Here is a 24769-nt window from a genome sequence, read left to right as displayed (position 1 = left end):
AGGGATTCTTTTAATGTCAGTTTTGTTAGAAACTACTTGCGCATGTAGTGAGGCTGCCAGATTGTGGCATTGACTTAATAAACCAGTCTTTCCCTCTTCTTTCATCTTGTATTAATTCATAACTGTACTTTAATTGCATATACAAATAATCAAAATATTTACTTGATGTGTACATGCCAAACATTTTACATAAAGCTGGCCGATTTATGGTGCTGTATATAAATGATGGGGTCACGGGGCGCCTGGGTGGCTCAGTTGATTGAGCGTCCGACTTCAGCTCAGGTCATGATCTCACAGTCTGTAGGTTCGAGTCCCGCATCAGGCTCGTGCTGACAGCTCGGAGCCTGGAGCCTGCTTCCGATTCTGGGTCTCCCTCTCTCTCTGCCCCTCCCCCTCTCATGCTCTGTCTCTCTCTGTCTCAGAAATAAACATAAAAAAAAATTTTTAAAAAAATAAATGATGGGGTCACTTTTTAGTTAGTATTTAGAGGAAACTCCAAGATTGTATACTATCCTTGGTACTGGAGAAAACTGTTCTCAACTAATTTCCTGTAACCTTGTACATTTTTTACATTGAGACGATATTTTATTGATGAAAATACAGATTATTGCTACAGTTATAAAGTAGAAGTTGGTTGACTGATTATTTAAGGGAATAACTAATTTCAGCAGGTGGCACAGATGGATTTGAAATGAATGTTGGGGCGCCTGGGTGGCTCAGTCGGTTACGTGTCCGACTTCAGCTCAGGTCATGATCTCACAGTCCGTGAGTTCCAGCCCCACATCGGGCACTGTGCTGACAGCTCAGAGCCTGGAGCCTGTTTCAGATTCTGTGTCTCCCTCTCTCTCTGACCCTCCCCCGTTCGTGCTGTGACCCTGTCTCAAAAATAAATAAACGTTAAAAAAAAATGAATGTTGTTTGGAAGCTTATTAGCTGAGTTACTTTAAGCACATTATAATATAATATAAATACATCATATATAATATAAATATTTAAGTACATTATAAGTACCCAAATGTAGAAAATGTAATTTGTTATTGAAAGTGTTGATTAACTTAGAGAATATGTCATAAATGGAAAGACATATTAACTTTGAGGGTTTGTCTTAGATATCAAAAGTTGCAGGTTCTGGGAGACCCTGTGAATTTTCTGGGATTTTTTTAATAGCTATGACATTATAGATGATGAAATATATTTTCTTTTCCAAATATACCCATTTGCTTCCCTTCTCTCTCTAGAGTGGACTCACATCTTTACATCTTGCAGCCCAGGAAGATAAAGTGAATGTTGCTGACATTCTTACTAAGCATGGGGCTGACCAGGATGCTCACACAAAGGTAAAGCAAATCACCTTGAATAGTGTGACAGGTTCTGAACTGGATGACTCCCAGTAGCCCCCATTTAGGTCACCCAAGTCCAAGCCCCTCTCCTCAAAAGTCCATTCTGAGTTAATTATGACTCTGTTTTGCTCACAAATCTATAACGGTTCTCCAGTTTTGCTGGAATCCAGTCTAAATGGAGATGGTGATATCAGGACCCTTTAAAACAGTGCTGGCTTAAGTCCACCCTCTCTCCCTTATTGCTTCTGCCAGTCAAGGTGACTTTGCTGTTTTCTTCCTGTGCTTACTTGCCTCCAAGCCCTTGGTCTTAAACTGGCTTTTCCTTCTCTATGCCATGAAACTTTTCAAGCCCACCTAAGCTACATTTTTCATGTATCTCTTCCACATCCGGCTATCAGACTCCATCTCTCATCTCTGTTTTCAGATTCAGTTATTTGTGTCTCTCTTGGGCCTTTGTCAGATGAAGTCACACACGTGTCTAATTCCCTTTGCTGAAGTTCCATGTGCTCCGGGATCTGCTTCAGTCCATATTTGTATCCACAGAAAGTGTCAATAATCTGCTAAGTAATACTTACACAGTGGAATAGAATTTCTACCCATCATACCATAGTTGAAATTCTACCTAATCCCTCTCTCCTTGAGTATTAACCATTAAGAGTACTTATTTATTTGTCTGTTTGTTTGTTTATTTATTTATTTTAGCTTGGTTACACTCCTTTAATTGTGGCCTGTCACTATGGAAATGTGAAAATGGTCAACTTTCTTCTGAAGCAGGGTGCGAATGTCAACGCAAAAACCAAGGTAAAATATGTGTACTCATTTTTATTTTCTATAAGCAGAAAGCTTCTGCCTTGTGGACACTTCACTAGCTCACCATAGCTACAAATGTACTTTTTTCTTTTTAGTTCTTCTGAAGTGATTTTGAATAAGCAATATAGTTTTGTACAATTGTTTGAGGCTTTTCATTCTCATAACCTTTGACAGCCAGGTAGGTTAGCTTCAGAACTACTTTTATTGTAGAGTTAAAGTAGCTCATATCCAGTTAACAATTTACTGCAGAATACAATAAAAGCCTGTTAGAACACTTTGATATTCTGGCTGATTCTTCATGTTGTTTCAAGGCCTTGGCCTGCCTTCCTGTCACCCCCTCTTTCCACATGAAGAAATGTAGACATGCAGCCTAGACCCTGAGCCTTTCATTTTTTAAAAAAAATTTTAAACTAATATTTATTAAATGCAAGCTGTGAGTCACATATACATTATATATGACTTTATTTATATTAAATCATTTAATCCCTAAATAACCTCATAGTCAGATGCTAGTCCTATCTCCATTTTACACTGTGAATTTAAATAACTTATCGAAGGTCACAAGAGTATATATTGGAAGAATTGGAATTCATACTCAGACAGTCTGCCTCAGGGCCAAAGCTCTCAAAGCTATGGTATAATGATCTAACTTCTACATCACTATAGGTCATTAATGTCAACTCACTGTACCTAAAATCTTATCAGTCATCATTCAGTCTCCTACCTGACATTTATTCCATGCTATGAAATCCTCTTGAGTTCTCTCACCTAGTCATCCTTTTCCTTGTTTTCGAGTCTCTATATTGTGACCTGAACTAAGTTGCCAGAAGACCACTTCATAACTTCCCTACAACTAAACTAGCTTATCAGTGCTTCACTTTCTCACAACAGTATTTTCCTATACTATGTCCTGTGAATAGCAATAGTGCTTCCCTTTTAAATGTGTGTGTACAACATTTTTATTAGCAGTACATACCTCTAAATCTCTGTGTTTTTATTGGTGACGCATGATAAAAGGTTGGGTATGTTCTAACCACCTCTTCTTCACCCTTGAGGGAAGGATCTCACCCTCTAAATACAGAGGATATAGCTGAACACAGGACACTCAATATCATGTAAACTTTAAATCCATTGTATTTCACTTAAAAAATGTTTATTACCCTGTGATACCTTTCGCTTGTTTCTCCCAACTCCCCACCCCCTGCCTCTAGCAACCATTAATTTGTTCTCTGTATCTATGAGTTTGGATTTTGTTTTGTTTAGATTCCACACAGAAGTGAAGTCATATGGTGTTTTCTTTCTCTAACTTATTTCACTTAGAATGTTGCCCTCCAGGTCCATCTATGTTGTCGCACATGACAAGATTTCATTCATTTTTATGGCTGAATGATTTACATTGTGTGTGTGTATATGTGCAATTGTATTTATTTTTTCATTCATCCATTGATGGGGACTTAGTTTGCTGCATATCTTAGCTATTATAAATAATGTTGCAATGAACACGGGGGTGCAGATTATCTTTTTGAGTTCATGTTTTAGTTTTCTTATAAATACCCAGAAGTGGAATTTCTGAACCATATGGTAGTCCTATTTTTAATTTTTTGAGGAACCTCCATACTGTTTTCCATAGTGGTTGCATCAGTTTACATCCCCACCGATCCCACCAACTCTGTCACATTTGGACTATCACGTGGTAATGCTTAGTAAGGCAATGGTGCGTAAGGCCTGGGTTGCAAGTTCTCAAGGATAATGCAGAGCTGACCTGAGCCTAGATGTTTTTTCTAGTGGCAACTGAAAGGTCCTACTCAGCAAAACAAGGTTGGAGCATGACACCATACTTCCAGGCACTCAAACTGTTTCAAGGGAAAGAGAAGTGAATAATATAGCTACTGCTACGATGGCTAATATAACTTGCAGCTCCAGGTTCTTTGGTCCAAAGAAATATGTAATTACATGTTTGTTCATTTAAGTTTATATATCAGAAATTCTTTATTGCAGCTATGTGAGTGGGCTCGACTAAATTAGTGTGAGCGCATTCAAGAGTTTTCAAAGTCATCGTTCAAAGATGCTAATAATTAGAAACGTAAGTTTTGGAAGTTAGTCTTTTTATATCCTCTTAGAAGCAGAAGCACAATCATGTCTGTACATAAGCATATTTACAAATGAAAAATAGTTGTTTTGAAAATCATAACTACTACTATTGATATTTAAGATTCAAAACTTCTCATGTGACTCTGGGAGGAACAGCTGCTGCCTAGATTCTGAGCAGTTCTGGACTTTTCATGAAATTGTACTTAGAGATCATGTAAAAGGTCGAAGATGAATTCTTGGGTATTAGCACCCAACCCCATTTCTGCTGAGTCAGATCACACTTAAGCATACAGGAAAGACATTTTTTTTTTAATTTGTATTCATTTTTGAGAGAGAGAGAGCATGAGTGCAGGAGGAGCAGGGAGAGATGGGGACAGAGGCTCCAAAGTCGGGTCTGCACAGACAGCAGCAAGCCCGATGCTGAAACTAAAGATGAGCTGAAGTCAGACACTCAACCGACTGAGCCACCCAGGTGCCCCCAGGACAGACATTCTTATTGGAATCCAGGTCTTCTGAGAGGAATAATGGTAGCTCTGCAATGAGACTTTGGTGGAACTTGAAAACAGTTACTGTAGACTTTTGTTAAGTGTGTCAATGTTGAAATAATATTTACAAGCCAGACATATTGTCTAGATAACGTCATTTACCCGCTTGGGGTTTGGTATACAATCACATAGACATTTGGTTGAGAGAAAAATCTCATTTAAAATTTTCAAGTTTTTAAAAATTGAACTGTGTAGATTTGACTTGCTTCTGGAAGAAAATATTTCTTTTAATATGTCTTCAGAGGAGTGGACAGATACATAAATCAAAAGATGTTCTTTTAATAAACACTTCAGAATTTTTTTCACATCAAATGGCATTTTTGGAAAAGGATTTATGTTTTCTGCCTCACATCTCATGTAACTATGGTTACTAAAAATTTGTTTTGTTGCTGTGAAAATGTAAACATATGTACTGCCTTTCCCCTCAAACATTCATGATTTGGTATAAGAACTTAGAAAAGTGAACTTGTTTTATGGGCCTATTAGTTGCTTAAAATTAAAATGAAACGCTATAACATCAGCTTGCGGTAACCCAGATTTGGTTAATTATATGATCAATTTGCGAAAAGGGTTTAGAACTTCAGCATGTAAAAGAAAATTTTCTTTGTGAAATATAATGCAAAGATCATAGAATTCTTCAATGAGAAAGAAAAAAATACCAAAATGTTTCTTAGCATATATAACTTTAGATAAATCAAAGTTACACAGACAGCACATCTGATCCTTCACCAGACTTGAAATCTTGGCCATTCCCATTTTGCAAATGAGAAAATGAAGGGTTAGAGGGGTTTTGGGATATGCTAAAAGTTGGCAGAACTGGGTCAAGAGCTCCTAGCAGAATGGGCGTAAGACCATGGGTAAGCTGCAACCAAATGTTCATGTAAAAGTTTTTGAGTTCCTCCAGACTTCCCTGGCAAATATACTCATGCACCAGAGGCTTCAGGTAAAGGTTAAATTAAGTCAGGCCCGGGAGACATTTTCCTGGCTATGATGTCCATTGACAAATTGAAAAATGTGAGCTCTTGGGGGCAAGAATGTTACTCTGACATTATTAATTTATGGAAGCACAGTGTCTCTTATTTAGCACATAACATGTGGTTAGTAAATGCTTGTTAAACTTGGTTGATACTGAAGAGGTGAACTAAATTTGGTTGGTGGAACATTTGTAAACAATGGAAAGGAAGAATTTTCGGGAAAAAAAATATCACTACTTTATGCATCTCAGATGTCCATGAATTACTTTATTTGAGAGCAGAGTCCCTGCAATAGCAGGTTTCTCAGAGTCCCTGTAATCGGTTTATATTTCCAGGTTGCCTGGGGTGATTCCATTGCAGGGATGAATACCAAACATGGCAGGGCTGATGATGTTCTAGACTGAAAGGCTCTCAGACTGATAGACTCTCACACATGTGGGGACATCCCCATGGACAAAAGGGCCACAGCAAAAGCATAGAAGGAATCACGTGGCCCCTTGTGCATACAGACACTTCATGTAGATAGGAGTAGTATTGGTCACGAGGCAGCAGTGACACTAGATAAAGGGATATATATTCCTACAAGTTCATGGTATGAATGGACTACTCAGAACTTAGAACCCAGACAATGGGGTCTCAAATATATAGATGAAATTTTATCAGGATGAGGCAGGGAGATAATAAAAAAGTAGTCTGATAGCCATTGGCCATTGTGATCTATACAGGTTCTGAACCTAGAATGATCACAAAGAAATGATTTAACTGTTGTTTTCCATTTAATCACCTCTGACACAGGAAGAAAAATATTCATTTATCCAATCATCTATTTACTCAGTCACTCATTATTTATGGGACACCAACTATGTACCAAGCACCTTCATTTTTAGGATGATAACAAAGATTAAAAGACAAATATAAGGTCTGGTATCTGGCACAAAGTGAATGTTCAATGAATAATAGATAGTAATGCTTTGTTGTGCCTCCAAGGATTTGGCGCCCTTTGTTTAATTAACATGAATATGCAACCAACCTGTGTCCTACCTGCCACCCACTGGAGTTCTGAGCAAGACTGGCTTCCCACTAACCTCACCAGCAGCTCCTCACAAATCACGGATTACAGAGCTTTCAGCTATGAGGAAGTTCAGACTAGGATGTTAAAAAGAACCTAATTCTTAAAGTCATTTTTTGTTGAAAGTGGGCCACTCAGCTTTCAACGAAATGTTCCATTCTCTAAGTGTGCTCTTCTTGGACCAAAGCTGCTCTCTGAAAGGAATGGAAGATTTCGATTTCCTTTCGTTGGTTTAGAACCCCTAACGCTGGCCCAAAGATTATTAGAAAAGCCCTAACAAACAAGCAGTGGCTTGTGAAAATATCCTATGCATCTTTCCGTTAAAAAGATTTTGAGATTTTACTCTTTCTTTTTCCCCGGGGAAGAAATCATTGTGATAATGCCCTTCTGTCATTAGAAATCTCTCAGCATACCCATTTTTAATGCTAATTAGTTAACATATAATAATAGCTATAATTTGGAGTTTGTTAGTCTATTTCATCAGCTAGTCTTTTCTCTTCGTTTAGCAGACCATAAGGTGAGAGGGAGTATTTGCTGGTGAGAAATGGGGTGGTGGTGATACTGCGCTCCAAATAAAAGGCATCCTTGATGGATTTGCTGTAAATAAGACTAAGAGATTCAAAATGAAGGCTAACCTAGTTTTCCTTCTCCCGCTGCAAATCTATGGTCGGGCCGTCGTCGCCACCGTCACCCACAGAACGGCTACACGCCTTTGCACCAGGCCGCCCAGCAGGGCCACACGCACATCATCAACGTCCTGCTGCAGCACGGGGCCAAGCCCAACGCCACGACCGCGGTAAGGCAGGCGCCGGCTGCCCCTCACCACGCTGCTGCTTCCTCCTCCTCTGCCGCCCTGGCGGCCCCTTGTCTGAGCTGAGTTCAGACACATCCCCCTTCGATAAACCCCCGCACTCTGGAAAGCCCGGGATTTCTGGAAAGCCTTTCCAGAAATCAGCGTGACTTCTCCGGTAGTGCTTCCCGGGGAGGGAGAGCCGTGGGCCCGACTCGGGCCGTCTCTCTCTCTCGGGGGAGTGGGGCCCTGCGTCTAGGCTGCTGGAACGTGCTCTGCTTACAGCTGGCGCTCAGATGTGAGCGCGAGTCCGCCCCTCCCGCCCGGCCTTCTTAAGGGAGCACAGTTTGCGAGGCTGCTGGCTTAGACAAAGCTCTTCGGGATGTGGAGCCATTGAAATGTAAACTAAGCGGTGCAATTAAACAAACCGGGATCCCCAGTGGCCTGGGCTGGAGCTTGAGTTGCTGGCTCGCGCTCTTTTGCTGCACCGTGAGCTCTGTGCACAGCTGTAGCTAAATATGTTACTGAGTTCCCTGTGGTAACATCTTACCTGCAGCAGATGGCCTGACCTCTGATGAGGAGTAAGAATATTTGATACTTGCTAATAATTTTTGGAGGCATCATTCTCCGATCAAGAGGTACTTTCCTAAACACAGTGCAATATCTGTTGGGATGTTTGACAACCTTAGGGTTAAAGCGTCAAGTGCTTCTTATTAGAAGAGCAGGCAGATGCAGCTTGTTGTGTTACCATGGTGACCTGGGCTATAGTCTAAAGAAGTTACAAAGAGATTCAGCTGTAATGGTAAAAACTAGTGATTTTCCTAAGCTGTGCCTTGTTTTGGAAGGAAATGCTGGCTCATGCGGAGCAGCCGGTGAGCTCATTGGCTCACGGCGCAGTCCTCCCTCTCAGTTCTCACTCTTTCTCTCTTTCACTGTCTCCAGAATGGCAACACTGCCTTGGCGATTGCTAAGCGTCTGGGCTACATCTCCGTGGTCGACACCCTGAAGGTTGTAACGGAGGAGGTCACCACCACCACCACGGTGAGTAAAAGGAACTGATGGGCTTTGGCTCCATTGTGTTGGTTTTCAAGCCACACACTTTTCACGTATAAAACGTGTTGAGCTTTTGGTTTTTGAACTTCTTTTGGTGACTATATTGCAGAACATAGAAGTATGCAGATGTAATAAATACATTTACACAATGGATACAGGGGTTTTAGCTTCCTCTAGTTAACATCAACCCATATAAAATGTAAACATAATTTTATTATATTTAGTTCTCCCCCCCCCACCCCCCACCGCCCCGGACTGACTTCTTTGTCGTTTCGCTGCTCTGCCCTTTCACTGTAGTTGGGTGTGACACCTACTGCGGGCACAGTTGTAGGACACTCCACAGCAAACTTCTGATCTTAGCCATGAGGTCACTCCAGCCTCTGGAAAGACCCTCAACCTCCAGATGCTGGGCTCATGACTGGATCAAATGCATTCCCGTGAGAACAGTTCATCCTCACTTTCTTATTTCTGATTATTCCTTTACTGAAAAAGAAAATTGATTGTACTTAGTAGGTAAACTATATCTGTATCATGACAGAGTATATATATGCTTAATTTTTTTTTAATTCCTTTGAATATGATTGCTGATTCTTTAGGAGAAGCGGTGATAATCACTGCCGTTTGCCAGAGAAACTCTAGGAGAGTGAAGGCTATGGTAATAGTGAGTTGTAAGGCTCTCTTACTATTCAGTTGGAGCAAAGCTTAACGGAGGCCTCGGAAGAGGGAGACTCACAGCCGAAAGTGGAAGTGCTATTCTCTTTGAACTTACTTCTTAACGTTTTTTTCTTAAGCATGAACTCTAAGAACAACAGCTCTTTAATTTCTTTTTAAAATAGAAAAATAGAGCAACAGTAGAACATTAGATGTTCTTTAGAGACAATAAGATCATAAATCAACACAAAAAAAGTCTGGATGGGGTTCTAGTAAATGTCTTAAGCGAGCAATGATGCATATGGTTTTAGAACACTTGTTTATTTTGATAGATATGTGGAAAAAGAAAGGAATTTTATTCTTCAGACTGACACCAAGCCCCTGTCAACATTGAGGTAGATGGAATACAGTTGGTTTGATGTGAAATTTTAAATAGAGTGGAGTATGATTTATTAATGAACTGCAAGACACAGCCTGAATTTAGATGGGAGAGAATAGTACTGCTTGTTTTCTCAAGCAGAATCTTAAAACCTTCAGCTAGTGCACCACAATATTTTGTTTAAAGATTTAAGGTATAGCTTCAATAAATTATATAGGAGAAAAAACAAGTCTTGTCACTGCCTGTCACTATACTTCTCAATTGTTATGTGTGGCTGAATCTTAATGGCTTTTTCTTACTAGATGATTACTAGAAGAGGAAAATCTTCATATTAGGAACCTATAATATGTGTCTTTATTTGGAAACTTTGAAACAATGTATAAATCACAGATAAGTAAAGGCTTTAGTGGCAAGATTTAGTGGCTAAGCACATCAATTCTTAGAAGTCATGTTTTCTGTCAACTTTATTAGCTTTTCCATGCTCTGGTTATCACGTACATACATTTTTATCAAGTGACCACTAGATGGCAAGCTTGCTTTTTTTTTTTTTTTTTTCTATTTGATCTGCTTTTCCATTCATTTCTTTAAGTAACTCATTTTTTCAATATTTATTAGATAAAAAATATGCCCTGGGGTCTGTGCTGAGTACTGAAGAGTCATTAGTGGTGAAAACATTACCACCACCAACCCCCTCCCCTCCCCTCCCCTCCCCTCCCCTCCCCAACCAGCAGCTTACAGTTTAATGGGAGTGGAGAATGAGGCATGTTTTATAAGAGTATAAATTCTTCCTTAACATCAACAGAACTATGGGACTTACGTGTCTGGTTTCAAAGGGATTCTAGGCTCATAAATATTACTTAGAGTGAATTATTTTAACTGTATAGTTCTATATTTGAAAACAGGAGCAATTAGCTTGCTAAATGCTATCACTAAACAAGTTCAGATACCTTTCAGAAATTAGACATGTGGTTGTATCTCTACCACATGTAGCTCTAGTGGAATACGAAAACTACTCTTAGAGCTGTGAGCTTTTTATCTTTTCTGGTAACTATGATTCTTTACACTGCCTAGCTGAGCATTTCCTCAATAACGACCACTATACTTAGAAATCAAGTTTCTAGGTAAAAAGCCAACAAACAAATGTAAAACATAATAGCATGTTTGTTTTTAGTTGGGATGAGAAGTCATTGCCTACATTAACTAAACAAGTACCCCCTTTATCTAAATGGCTAGTTTTATTGGTAACATGTTTTGATCCTGCCCTATTTTTGCTTTCTGCCTCTCAGTATTGAATTCTTCTCTTAGAATTGTGAGTTTTATTGTTTCGTGAAATGGAATTTGGGATTAAGGATTGAAAATACGAACTTATTCCTGTTTATTATGCGGGCCTTCTTACTTTGCACTTCCTCTCTTTAGGAAGAGATTTTCATTCATACTTTTTTCACATATTGTTATGTGAAGCATGTTATCACATGTTAACATAATTTTAATGATATTAAAAATTAATATTTAGCGATTACAGATATGGCAGGCATTGAGGGTAGATCTAGGATTCAAATTTAGGTTGTCAAATTCTGAAGACCATGTTCTTAATCACTCTGACATAACTGATCTTGACTTTACTAAAAGTAGCTTAACATGAATTTTGTGAAAGAAGTATTTTAATCTAGGGGTGCCTGGGTGGCTCAGTCAGTGAAGCATCCGACTTCAGTTCAGGTCATGATCTCGCGGTTTGTGAGTTCGAGCCTCGTGTCGGGCTCTGTGCTGACAGCTCGGAGCCTGGAGCCTCCTTTCGGATTTTGTGTCTCCCTCTCTGTCTGACCTTCCCCTGCTCACGCTCTGTCTCTCACTCCTTCAAAAATAAACAAACATTAAAATTTTCTTTTAAAAGAAGTGTTTTCACCTTATTTTCTATTAAAAACAACCCACTTAAATAGTGTTCTTTGTTGATTTTCCTGGAGGTATCATATTCAATGTTATTTTCTAAAGTCTGCAGATTCACTAAGGACAATTTGGAACTACTCACTGGTGAATAGGCAAATAGCAGAGACCATTTAATAATTATGTAAAATTAATAAAATTAAATTTAATGTTACCACCATTTAAGTGTAACAGTTGAATTACAGCTACACAACAAATGTACAAATTTCACATAAGTAGATTCATACGATGTGCCATTTGAGCAGCCATGTGAGTTCTCTTCCATGAAAGAAAGTTTCCCATGCTAATCCTCCTTCCAGAGTTCTTTCCCCCAAAGTATGAATAAAGTCATTGTGTAGAGAGAAGAGTAAGGCGGCAGTCTGTAAGGGAGAAGCCACTGCTTCAGAAATTTCTGAGACATTCTGGAGTTGTGGTTTGTTTCCTTAACCTTTGCTTTTCTAACTTCACTTTGTAAGACCCAGTGGGGGATATGAGGCAGTTTAGCATTCTCCCAGGAATACAATCATTGTATGTTTGCCAGAATGGACATCCAAGTGTGGGGGACACATTTCTGGCATCAGAAACCGACAAGCTCAATTACCTAAAGCAGTTTGGAAGACTGAGCTATGACTCATCCCTCTACTTATGATCAGCTGTCATTGATTATTTGTGTTATTTACATAATTTCAGAAATGATCATGTTTTAAGTTGCATATGATCACTGTTGTGTAGACTAAAAATTACTGATTCAGCTACTAAAATAACAATGACATCATAAATTACTGAATAAGCTACTAAAATAAAAATGACATTATATTTACATTAGCATTTAAACATTGGGGAAATTTTTGACAAGAAATTAAGGAAATGTAAATATGCAGTGTCCTAAATCTTATCTAATGCTGTAAGTCATTTCAAACAGGAATCATAACAACAGCAATGCAATAAATCCATTTGAAGTTATATGACACCTTTTGAGGTGGAGTCAAGATCTTTTTTTGAATACAGGTCCATTGACTAGAAGAAGGCTAAATGATCATTCTTGCGCAAAAAAACATTATGACATACTATGTTTTATTTGTGTATATATCCTATATCTATATCTTGATAGTATGTCTTGATATATCTTAATAGATAGTATCTATATCTTGATAACTATATCTTGATCTAAATACTATCAAGTATATTATCTTAAAGCAACGTATATTATCTTAAAGCTTAAACATTATCAAGTATATTATCTTAAAGCAATGTATACTTAAAGCAAAGTATATTATCATAAAGCAACACTATGCTGAGTGCAGAACCTTTTTAAACTTTTGACATACTTTTTTTTTTCTTTCTAATCTTCTGTATAATTGTTTCAGCCACACCTGAGTAGCATTTATTTTTGGTGACTCACCTATGTTGAGATTTCCAAACCATTTTCATTAGTTTTTATAGAAAAATATTATTTACATACTATTTAAATTATTACAGACATTCTGTTAACATGTACAATTGGTATAAATAGGTTTGGGAACAAAACCAAATTTAGCCCGTAGCTCCACTGATGGGAGCCATTGTGTGTGGGCATTAGAAGGTGGCATACTAGCCAAGACCACTCATCGTGCTGTGGTGACTTGGTGAGTATGTGATACAAAGGAAATGGTTGACAAGGGATGTGAGCTAAGTAGAGGTCAGTGAAACACACTTTCTTTTGCTTAAAAGAAACCAGATATTATCTATTATTCACAAAAGAGCACGTTAAGGACGCCTGTTTTATTTTTTACATCTTTCCCACATCATAGTGCATATTAAAAACTCATTGTTAAGCCTTCCATCTATCATATCCTGTTTATATTGCCATGTTATCTCATTTAATTACATAGGATTAAATTTGTGCCTTGTGCACCATTTTAACTTTGGAGTGGTTTCTAATCTTGACTACAGAATCTTAGATTCTATAGCAGGAGGAGAAGCCCGTGATCATTTAATTATATCCTTGTTTTCTATGTACTTTTCAGATGCATTTGTATGAAACCATATATTTATGTTTTGATAATCAAGTTTTCAAAGGACACTTCTTTTTAAAGGGAAATATGTATTCATTTCTTATTACTCATAAGTAGGAGGGCTTATTTGTGCATTTGACATGTATTTATTGATGGCCTTCTAAAGGTCAAGCACTACATCACGAACAAATGCATACTATATTGACTACATTGCATGTGGAGGGCATTTTTACTATATTTACAGAAAAATATCTATGACCAATGTGATCACTGTGTGTTAATTTTTGATTGCCACCTATATTTGCTGATAATAACTTTGTAGTATTCAATGACCAAACTAAAGCAAAGCTATTTCCACTCTTAGAAATTCAAAGAAAATACGGTCCTATTATCAGTGTCTGAAGATACAAACTAAGAATATTGGGCAAGTTAACTTCATCATTTAAAAAATATTTCTGTCGCTTATTTTCAAATACAGAAGCATCCTCTTGTGGAACGTGACCTCTGAAGGGCAAATACTCTAGAACATTTCTGCAAAATAAACTTTCTGGTGTAGTCTAGTACAGTAGATATCCCTTCACATTTTTAAATAATTTACACTGAGAATCTTATTTAAAAATAGAATATCATAGTTTAATAGGATGTCACTGTCTCTTTCCTCTATTTTAAATGCAAATCACTTTTTGCAATTTGTACGCTTCTCCAAATGGGTTCCATTTTGAGCTCACAATAGACCCATCTGAACAGCTTTTTAAACATACTCATAGTTGGGGCACTTGGATGGCTTAGTTGAGCTCTGACTCTTGAGTTAAACTCATGATCTCACAGTTTGTGAGATAGAGCCTCTCTGTCAGGCTCTGCACCATGATTGCAAAGCCTGCTTGGGATCCTCTCTCTATTGTCTGTCTGTCTGTCTGTCTGTCTCTCTCTCTCTCTCTCTCTCTCTTCCCCAACCCTGCTCAATTGCATGCTCTCTCTGTCTCTCTCAATTTCCCTCAAAATAAATAAGCTTAAAAAATAATGAAAATAAAAATACTCATAGCTGGGCCCTCAGGGGTTCTTATTTAATTGTTCTGTAATGGGATCCAAGTGACAGTGCTTTAAAATTTTCTCTGATTTTAATTAGCAGCTAGAGTTGAAAACCTTTGATATAAAACATAGGTTTTAATCTATTCATGTTAAATTTATAAACTAATATAGAAATAAGTAAATGATAGTCTTCTTAAGTTTGTTCATTTAACAAATATTTATTGACCACCTGTTATTATCCAGAATTTTGAATGGGTGCTTTTGTTTTTCCTAAAGTTTAGTTTGTTTTTGGTGAATAAGACATTATGGAATTCTTTAAACACCATCTGCAACATGCAGGAAAGCTGAATTTAGGACTTTAATCTTCAACTGTGGCTTCATTGGGATGACATGAGACTGACTTCTCAGTTTCTTCCCATTCTTTAACTGTTTTGTCACCCAAAAGAAAGTCTATTCAGTGGTTATGTGGATTCAAAATATATTTTGCATAATTGTGTATCATTGGTTTATTCAGTGTGTATTTGAGAAGCACTTAACTATGTTTCAGGTTCTGTGGAAACAATCATATCGTTAATGACCCACACTCTTCTGCGGGAGCAGATAAAGGCACATACAGCTGTGTATGATGTAGTTGTAACAGTACATAACAGCAAATAGTCACAGTTAAAAATAAATTCATCAGGGAGGATTGGGGAATGTATCTCCATGGAAGTTACTTCTAATATGAGCCCAAGAAAAGAGGGAGAAGAACGTTTCTGGTAGAGGAAAGAATACATGGAAAAACTTAGAGGTATAAGAGAACGTTACCTGTGAACATGACTGTAACATGGAGTGAGAGATGAGGCCTTCCTGCCTCTCCTTTCTGCAATACCTGGCTCTTCTGAGCCACTTTGTCTTGCTTTTTCTCGGAGGAGATACAGGACCACTGAAAGGGCAGGTAGTATCGCATTGTGATTTCATCAGTCCCTCTAGACACACAGATATACATGTATATGTGAATATATTTTCAAATTAGTTGACTTACCCTGTAAACATATTTGAAGTTCTCTACTGCTTTGGGAAAGAAAAGAACTGGTGATAGGGCCATTGTAGCCATTAAAACAAGTCTGTTCTTTATGTAGCAAAGTTTAAAATCCTGAGACAAGCTGTTTACTCTTGTATTTTAGTGGCTTTAATTAAAAATTTGACTTAGGTAGAGTTCCTGTTAAAATGCCAGTCGATGCACTTAATACATTTTCAATGCAGACACTAGAGATATGAGCTTGAGACTTGACTGTCTTTAGGTGATATTTCAAGTAGTGAGATTGGATTTTTGTCTTTTTTTTTTTAATATGTAATATCCTTGATGTCTGAAATAGTGCCTGGTATGCAGTAGGCATTCTAAATGTTTCTTGAGTGCCTTGAATGACTAAAAACTTCAGAGCCTCTTCAATTTTAGGATGAATTTAGTATTGAATTACAGTTATAATAACGATGTTATGCCTGCAGATATTTGAGTGCTAACATGTTCCAAGCACTGTTCTTAGAACTCTTATTTATATTATTTCACTTAATCTTCATAACAGTTTTACGAACTAGTATTATTATCTCTGTTTTACACATGAGAAAATTGAGGCACAGAGATATCAGGGAAATTGTGCCTCATAGCTAATAAATGATGAAATTAGAATTTGAACCCAGGTAGCCAGTCTTCAGAACCTGGTCTCTTAACCTTCCATTGCCTATCAGGAATGGAAGGCAGTGGCCTTGACAGCTCTGGAGTGCTTTGGTGGAAGGCATATAAGCGACAAACCAGAACCATAGACCCATGGATCCTCTGGTCTCAGAAGACATGCGTCACATTTTCTGCCCAGTTTGTCTTTCACCTTGTTTACAACTTCTTTTCCGATGGCTTTGTTTTTAACAAATTACATATGTTCATTGCTTCTTTTTAAAGCTTTTCTGGAGACATCACTCAGTTTGTTTTAGGGAAGCCCTGAAAATGTTAATCTGCTTTCTCAATATGACTAATTATTAATGCCATTGCTAAAGAATTTATTTTCAAAAAGGTACTCAAAATAATGAACTTCCTCTTGTACAACTTCACCGGAGTCAATGATCGTATATCTTCAGAAAGAACAAAGGAATTTTCATGAAAGAGAATAAGAAAAGAAGCTTCGAAACATGCATGTGGGAAGATGAAATGCCCAGGGAGGGATGGCTTGCTGAGGCTGTCCATGTGACCTCCTCTGTGATTCTTTTGTGTTGGAATTTAACTTGCATATTAATGATTTTTTTTCCTTTGCAGACTATTACGGAAAAACACAAGCTAAATGTTCCTGAGACGATGACTGAGGTTCTTGATGTTTCTGATGAGGAGGGTAAGAATTTTATTCAGTTTCTGTGACATCTGTCACTCTCTTACACAAAGACAAGCAAGCCATCCTTTTTCTCAGGGACTAAGCTGGTGCAGTGAGTATGAGTGACAGCATCTTAACATTTAAAATCACTTTTTCACCCTTGTTTCAGAACATACACTTTTGCCATTTGGGGCAGAGAGGATAGCAATTAGTCTATTTTTTCAATGGGTATTATCTTTAATGTGTTACTAAATGACAGGACTGGAAAAGTGGAAAGGCACTGGAAATTGGCCAACTGTGGAAAAAAAAATCTGCCTGATAATACAATTATTATTAATGTATGTTTTAATTATGTTAAAATACACTTTCAAAGTGACTCTTAAAGCCCTTAAAAGTATACTTTCTCAATGGTATCTCGAGCAATCTCTGTTTCTGATTGGTTGCAATGAACAGAATATATTTTAAGTCCAGAGGAAAGGAGGCTTAGATAAGGTTAAAATTAGTAAGTCATACTAATTCAACATAAGAATTTGATTAAGTCATTGCATATGACCTGTATAGTCTTAGAGTTGATAAAAAGTGTCTAAGGTGGTGGATTTCAAAGTGTGAGAGGCTAGGGCTCTAAAAGGAGCACCAGGTCTGCCTGGCGGGAGGATGGGGTATTGGAATGTAATACCCAATGGGGTAGGGAGTGTGTTGCTCCCTACCTCCACTTCAGTTAGAGCAGCTGACTTTCCTTGAACAAAAATATCACTGCCAAAAAATCATGCATGCAGCTAATGAGGTACGTAATGAAGCATGTAACCAAATTTCAAGAGTACAGCTTTTGGTCAAATGTATATGTTTGAAAAATTATTGCCATCGATCGTAGTACTAGTGTCAATAATAACTGCTTTTACTAAGAAATATTAGAAGCAGATTTTTAGGTTCCTCAAGATAGAACCATAAAGTAAAACTTCACTTGAGATGTTATTTGGAATCAATTTGTTCACCTACTGGTAACAGGCACCGACGTATCTCAGCTTTTGTAAGAACTTACGACAAGAATGAGCACGTTTGGTCACTGTATTAGTATAAATAAATTAATAATGGCCAAAAGTAGTAGTTCCAAGTATTATAATAATGTTGTGTTCCTTCCTAACACTTGCCAGCTAATTTTTAGCATCCATATATGCGCATCATATTTTGTTTTCTGGGGTCATCTTTCTTAACAGCTTTTAAACAGTTCGGTGACAACTTTATTGATGGGGAAGCGCTTAGTGATTCAGGTATCTTTAGAGGAAGGGATTGGAGTGAAAGCTTTTTTTTGCTTTTAATTTTTCTTAACTGGAGAGAAGCAACTTGCCTGCTATTTAAATCTGGGTGCCTAATACTAATCTGTTTCTTTTGAAATAGCATGTCTAATATGCATGTGAGTGTGTGGATTTTATTAACTTGGAAGCTTAAAGCCATAACCTGCTTTTACTACTAATGAGTTTGCTACCTATTATTAGAATTGAATTGTTGAGACCTATTAGTAGAATTAAATTACCTAATGAGCATTATATATAAATATTTTTCCGTAACTAGGTCTCTTGTTAGAATACAAATTCAGAGAAAAAAAAATAATTCTTTGATAAGTTGACATTTAACTAGCATGAACCTGTTAAAACTAAGATGACTTGACTGATTGTATTTCATATCCTTCTTGGATGGAGATAAGTTTTAGATATGGCTAAAAATATATGAAATGGATAGCTATTATGTGATTTATTAAGGTAGCTAGGAATAAAGAAAAAGTAACTCTTAAAATGATTTAGGGCAGCTTTGGCATATAGGGAAAAATGAATAAAATAAAATATTCTATCCACTGAGAAAGATTCAAGGTACATTTGGCACCACTTTAAGCAAACCTGCTACATGAAAATCTAAATTTATAGATCAAATAAATTAGTGATTATTTAATTTCCTTATTTCCTACATAATTATTAAATAATTCTGATAGCGAATGCATTCAGAGTACTTCGTGGGTTTATAGAAATTCCATTCATGTGAAACAGTTTCTTGGAGCTGCTCATTGCATAATGTAAGATGTAGCTATAACATCTTGTGTACTTTTGTTAAAACACTTATAGATTAAGAGTTATTAGTGATAAAAGTCTTGATTTGAGAGAAATATTGGCTAATGATCAAGAATATCTTTTACGGTGACAGAAGAAGCTTTCTTTTTTTTTAGACATAGCCAAACGCTTAGTAACATTTTTTTTTTCCGAGAAAGAAATTCAAGTTGAATAATTTTTACATGTAGGATATACAGTATTTGAGTATTGTGAAGTAACTTTTAGTGCAAGAATTAGTATAAAGAAACTTGGCTCGTTGACATTGCCAATGCTTTAATGTTTTATGTGTTTAAAATGTTTTTGTGTGAACCTATTATCCATATGGACGAGGTGCAGCCACGTGTGTTTTGAAGGTATTAGTCAATTCCTGCCTTTTTTAAAAATCTGTTTTGATAGTAGTATGTGTTTCAAAATTCAAAAGGATATTCAAGCCAAGTATAGATGTCCTTTCAAGCTAACTTGTTATAGTAAAGTAATCAGGATATCCACTTATGAATCCAGTCCACAGATAGTAAAAGTGATGTTATCGTCTATAAAGTTCTATCCCTGTACCACGGGGGAATCAAAGGTGGACATAGGGCATGCCGTTAGAAACATATATGGAGAGATAATGTAGAAGTTAAATGAAGTGTAACTGCAGGCACTATCCCATCACTGTTCATATCTGCCCTGGAAGGTCAGGAGGAGAGACCTGGCACAGTGCCGTGGACTTGCTGAAATGGAGAGATCAATAGGAAGGTGACACAGATTTTAGAGAGTAGAGAAGGAGTGTGGAAGTATGGAAGGTCCTGAGATAGGAAAGTGCAAGAGAGAGACACAGAGTGGCAAAATAATCCAGTCATTCGGTTTGGCTAATGCATTAAAACATATCGGGCTTCGCTGTGGAATGGTTGAATTATTAACTGAAAAGTCTGGGAAATTAGGACATATTAAAAATTTTGATTAATGAGTGAAACATATCTAATTTTTACAAAGATTAAGCCAGCCATGATACACTAAACGAGTGTATTAGGAAGAAATTGGAAGGAAGGAGATATTTGATGGAAGAGAAAATATTTGCTAAGCATCTACAATGCTAGGTGCGTTATCTCATTTAATCCCCATGGCATCCACATGAGATAGGCTATGGATTTCCCCTCATTGTTTTTCAGGTGAGGAAGGGCTCACCTGAACATGAGAGGACTAAGACTTAAACACACTAAGTAGTTTGCTCAACAGCACACAGCCATTAAGTGCTGGATGGAGAATGTAAGCCCAGTATGAAAGCTGCTATAATAGCTCAGTCATATTATAAATAAGTCCTGGTGGAGCAACATGGCAGGCAAATGGGAGGAAAAGGTGGAAATGGGAATTCAGTCCGAGAGTATCGTACTGTGCAGACGAAAACAGAGCTGTAAGAGTAATCCTCTACATCTTCATAGGATCATGAGCTGATCCCCGCCTTTGCTGACTCAGCTCCACAGCAGTAAGTTATATAGTGGGGCTCAGGGGTCATAACACTTATGTAACTAAAATACCTGTAGAAACATGACTCCCGTCCCACATACTCAAACAATTGTTTCCTTTTTTTTTTAAGTAAAAAAAGTTTTTTCCCCCGTATATTCCTGTGTTTGGATGGTTTGTACAAACTTCTCCACTGGCTCTCTGGAATGATGTGTACTAATAATAATCAAGAGAACTCCAGAAGGGCAGTGTTATGATGCAGTGTAGAGGCATCAGCTATTATCTCCATTGGACACACTTCTGCTGTGAACACTTGACACTTTGTGAGGCTGTTCACTTCTTCCTTGTATTACATGACAGATTCTGCATCCAGCTATTCCCTTCACCTTTGCATAAATAAGAGTAGACTTAGTCTTCCTGAATGTTAACAAAACTTGCGTACTTTTTTTTTTTTTTTTTCTGGAAAGAATTTAGGCTTATAGCCAAACCAGACAAAGCCTGTGTTTCGGTACACCAATTCTTAGAATTGATCTTACAATCTTTTCCCCCAGAAATAAACAAAGGGGCACCCAACTTAGTTGGACTTATAAAAGCACTCCTATGTAAAAATGTACCAATCATACAAGAGAGGGGTAAATAGGAGGAACAAATAAATCCTACAAGGCCTATAACAAAATGTCTGAGCTTCTTGATTTTATCACTATGTTCAGACACTCTCTTTCTGGACTGTTTGCCATTGCTCACCAACATGAACGTGTACTATTGCCAAGTTATTTCACATAGTATTCTCTAAGTAAGTGATGATTATTACTCTTTCATATTGTTTTTACTGCCCTCCATGACCCCTTACACATGAGCCTCTCTCCTGAAGTACTGACAATCTCTGCCCATGAAAACTGAGCCCGAACAAATACTCAGCTTCAATTCTTTCTTCAGTGAGTGCTTCACCAGCTTTACTGAATTTCCGAGGAATACCACAAGAAATTACTACAAACTTAGTGGCTCAAACCTATCCTCTCACAGTTCTGGGAGTGAAAAGTCTATGGTGGGACCATACTAACCTCCGATGGCTCTAGGGAAGAGTCTTTCTTGTCTCCTCCAGCTTCTAGTAGCTATCAGTGATTCTTGGTGTTCATCCCTTGGTTTTTAGACACATTGCTTCAACCTTCATATGGCATGCTTTCACATGGCATTCTCCTCTGTGTCTCTTTCTCTGTCTCTTATATGAATGTTCACATTGGATTTATCCAGTATATCTCATCTCGGTCCTTAACTTAGTTATGTCTGTAAAGGACATATCTCCAAATAATGCCACATCCTCAGGTTCCAAATGGACATGAAATTTTAGGGAGGAGACTACTGAGCCTACCACATCATCCTAAAGTGATCTCTCTCTCTTCTGACCTTTTGGGCTTATTCTTTTTTTTTTTCTTTTTTTAGAGAAAGAGAGGGAGAGGGGCAGATGAGGAGAGAGAGAGAACCTTAAGCAGGCTCCATGCTCAGCGTGGGCCTCGATGCAGGGCTCGATCCCATGGGATCATGACCTGAGCTGCAATCAAGAGTCAGATGCTCAACCAACCGAGCCACCCAGGCACCCCTGACCTTTTTAGTTCTTAAAAAAATTTTTTTTTCAACGTTTATTTATTTTTGGGACAGAGAGAGACAGAGCATGAACGGAGGAGGGGCAGAGAGAGAGGGAGACACAGAATCGGAAACAGGCTCCAGGCTCTGAGCCCTCAGCCCAGAGCCCGACGCGGGGCTCGAACTCACAGACCGCGAGATTGTGACCTGGCTGAAGTCGGACGCTTAACCGACTGCGCCACCCAGGCGCCCCCTGACCTTTTTAGTTCTTAAAGTTGACAAACATCATGCATTTTGTCTTTGACTATATTGTTATTTATCTGTTGTTACATATTGCTTTGTGAGGGAACACTTTGAAGAGGAAAATAATGTAAGGGCTGGAGGTGGGGTGGAGACCACTTTAACAAACATAATTTTAAAAACTTTACCTCATGTTTTCCTTAGAGCTATCAGATTTATGAATTTTTAAACAATAAAATTCTATTTCTTTATAATACATATATTTAAAAATATTTTTGCATAAATGAAATTTAGCTCAATGTGTAATACGTTCACCATTTTGTATTAGTAGAAGCAATAGCTAGCAGTTATTATACTCTGGCATTTTATTACACATTTTTATGTGTTATTTAATTCATATAACTAGTATATGTGATAGATTATTAGTATCATTCCCATTTACTAGTTGTGGAAACTGAGGCTCTGGAAGATTAACAAGCCAGTAATAACAGAATCAGAATTTGAACCCAGGTCTGTCCAATTCTAAAGACTCAACTTTCATTTTATCTTGAAAGTTTCATTTCTCTTTATTTTTGAGAAGGATACAAAAAGCAAATGGAGGAGGGGCAGAGAGAGAAGGAGACAGAATCCTAAGCAAGCTCCACATGGTCAGCACAGAAACTGATGTGGGACTTGAACTCACAAACCATGAGATCATGACCTGAGCCAAAATCAAGAGTTGGATGCTTAACCAACTCAACCACCCAGGTGCCCTTAAAGACTCAATTTTTAATAATACTCTGGGTATCCTAACTCAGAGTGCTAAAACTCAATAAAAATCTAATGGTGTCCCTGAAAGAGCCATGAAAATATTTTTAATGTGAAACTTGTAACTGTCAAATGTTAAATGCATTGATTTTAAGACGAAAATCTAATGGTGAATAAGTTACGTCCCTATTTACTGAAAGATCTTTTTTTTTCAGTCTGTCATCAGTTTTAAGTAATTTAGAGACCTAATAATCTGAGATCTTAAAATCATATATACAGACAAATATAATGAAATGTCAAAGACCCACCCTTCTTACAGTTCTTTAATGCTGTATCTCTATAAATTAGTGTTGATTTGGAACAATTATTTGAAACAAATGAGAATAAAACAATATTTAACTTAGTTGTAGGAATAAAGTCCATTCTTTCAAGTTTTCCTTTACATAGATTATGAGGCTTAAAGTGTGTGATAGTGTCTCAGAGTCCTCAAAGACAGTTTCTCTCAGCTATATTATTTATTTCTCCATCTCAGCATGTTAATGGCATATAGAACATTTCTGTGAATGGGGTATTATTTATTGAATTACCTGAAAAAGATATTGTTGAAAGCATCCTATTCCTAATCATGGGCAGGGGATGTACCCTTAACATTTGGCCTTCTAAATATTAGCCACCACACTTAGTCATCTCTTTCTGCTACAACTTGGTTACTTAATTCACTTTTTTCCCTATAGTTCACCTTTGGGAAGCCATCTAGTTTCCAACAAAACATATTTTTATGCTCTCCAATGTTTTTAAAATTAAATTCAAGGTTGTTTATTAAAATGTCACAATCTGTTCACATTGTTCTGGTGTTCTTTCCCTAATGTGCATATCTTGCTAATCTTATAAATTATATCCCTTCCTTTAATATACCACAGATTTGTTTTAGAGCAGTAGATATTACTTAGCATATTGCCAATGACATGAAGAGAATGTTAATGCTGGACGTCATGTACAAAATTATTGGAACTGTGTGTAGAAGTTAAGCAGCCTACATATTGTACTAAGTTAAATAATATAAGCTATAAGCCAGCTAAAGAAAATGAGTAAAGAAATGAGTGATGAAGAAATGAGTAAAGAGAACTGACTGATATTAAGAGAATTAGAATTCGGGTAATTATTTCTTCTTGGTAAGCGATAGAAGTGGGTCAAATATTGTTTCTCTAAGTTTTATCACTTTTTAATTGCATGCGTTGTTTTCTTTGGTGTGTGGTGTTTCAGTGATGTCAGTGCTATTATGCTGGTATTTTCCACAATCCTCCTATTTTGTAGTTAATATTACATTCAACGCATAATTCTTTGTCTTTCTCTGGTTGCTTCAAGGTGATGACACAATGACAGGTGATGGAGGAGAATACCTAAGACCCGAGGATCTGAAAGAGCTGGGTGATGACTCTCTACCCAGCAGCCAGTTCCTGGATGGTATGAATTACCTGCGATACAGCTTGGAGGGAGCCCGCTCAGACAGGTATTCACCTAAAGCTTACATTTGATGTCAGCTAGGAGGGAATGCAACACTTTTTTCATGATAATAATAAACAAGTAGACATAATTATTGATACCTAAACAGGGACTGCACATAACAGCTCTGAGCATGTTACCTTACTGCGTTCTTGAACAGCTTTTTTTTAAG

General features: G+C 37.4%; 1 protein-coding gene across 23 annotated transcripts in view; it reads left to right on the top strand.

Annotated features, from left to right (window-relative positions):
- ANK2 (ankyrin 2) overlaps nucleotides 1-24769 on the top strand; it is a 673807-nt gene that overhangs the window by 579021 nt on the left and 70017 nt on the right. For 16 of the 23 annotated variants that reach the window (XM_086704357.1, XM_086704361.1, XM_086704354.1 and 13 more), the window contains 7 exons: nucleotides 1239-1337; nucleotides 2043-2141; nucleotides 7527-7625; nucleotides 8562-8660; nucleotides 16933-17005; nucleotides 18199-18252; nucleotides 24460-24604. In XM_086704357.1, the coding sequence (XP_086560483.1) occupies nucleotides 1239-1337; nucleotides 2043-2141; nucleotides 7527-7625; nucleotides 8562-8660; nucleotides 16933-17005; nucleotides 18199-18252; nucleotides 24460-24604 (668 nt within the window). The remainder of the gene's footprint in view (nucleotides 1-1238; nucleotides 1338-2042; nucleotides 2142-7526; nucleotides 7626-8561; nucleotides 8661-16932; nucleotides 17006-18198; nucleotides 18253-24459; nucleotides 24605-24769) is intronic. The other 7 variants (XM_086704360.1, XM_086704366.1, XM_086704356.1 and 4 more) reach the window with 1 other exon arrangement.

This window comes from Puma concolor, chromosome B1 (assembly GCF_028749965.1).
Source record: "Puma concolor isolate L17-30 chromosome B1, mPumCon1.1.hap2, whole genome shotgun sequence".
Taxonomy (NCBI): domain Eukaryota; kingdom Metazoa; phylum Chordata; class Mammalia; order Carnivora; family Felidae; genus Puma; species Puma concolor.
The sequence above is the reverse complement of the archived record's forward strand: the minus strand, read 5'-3'. Positions and strand labels throughout refer to the sequence as shown.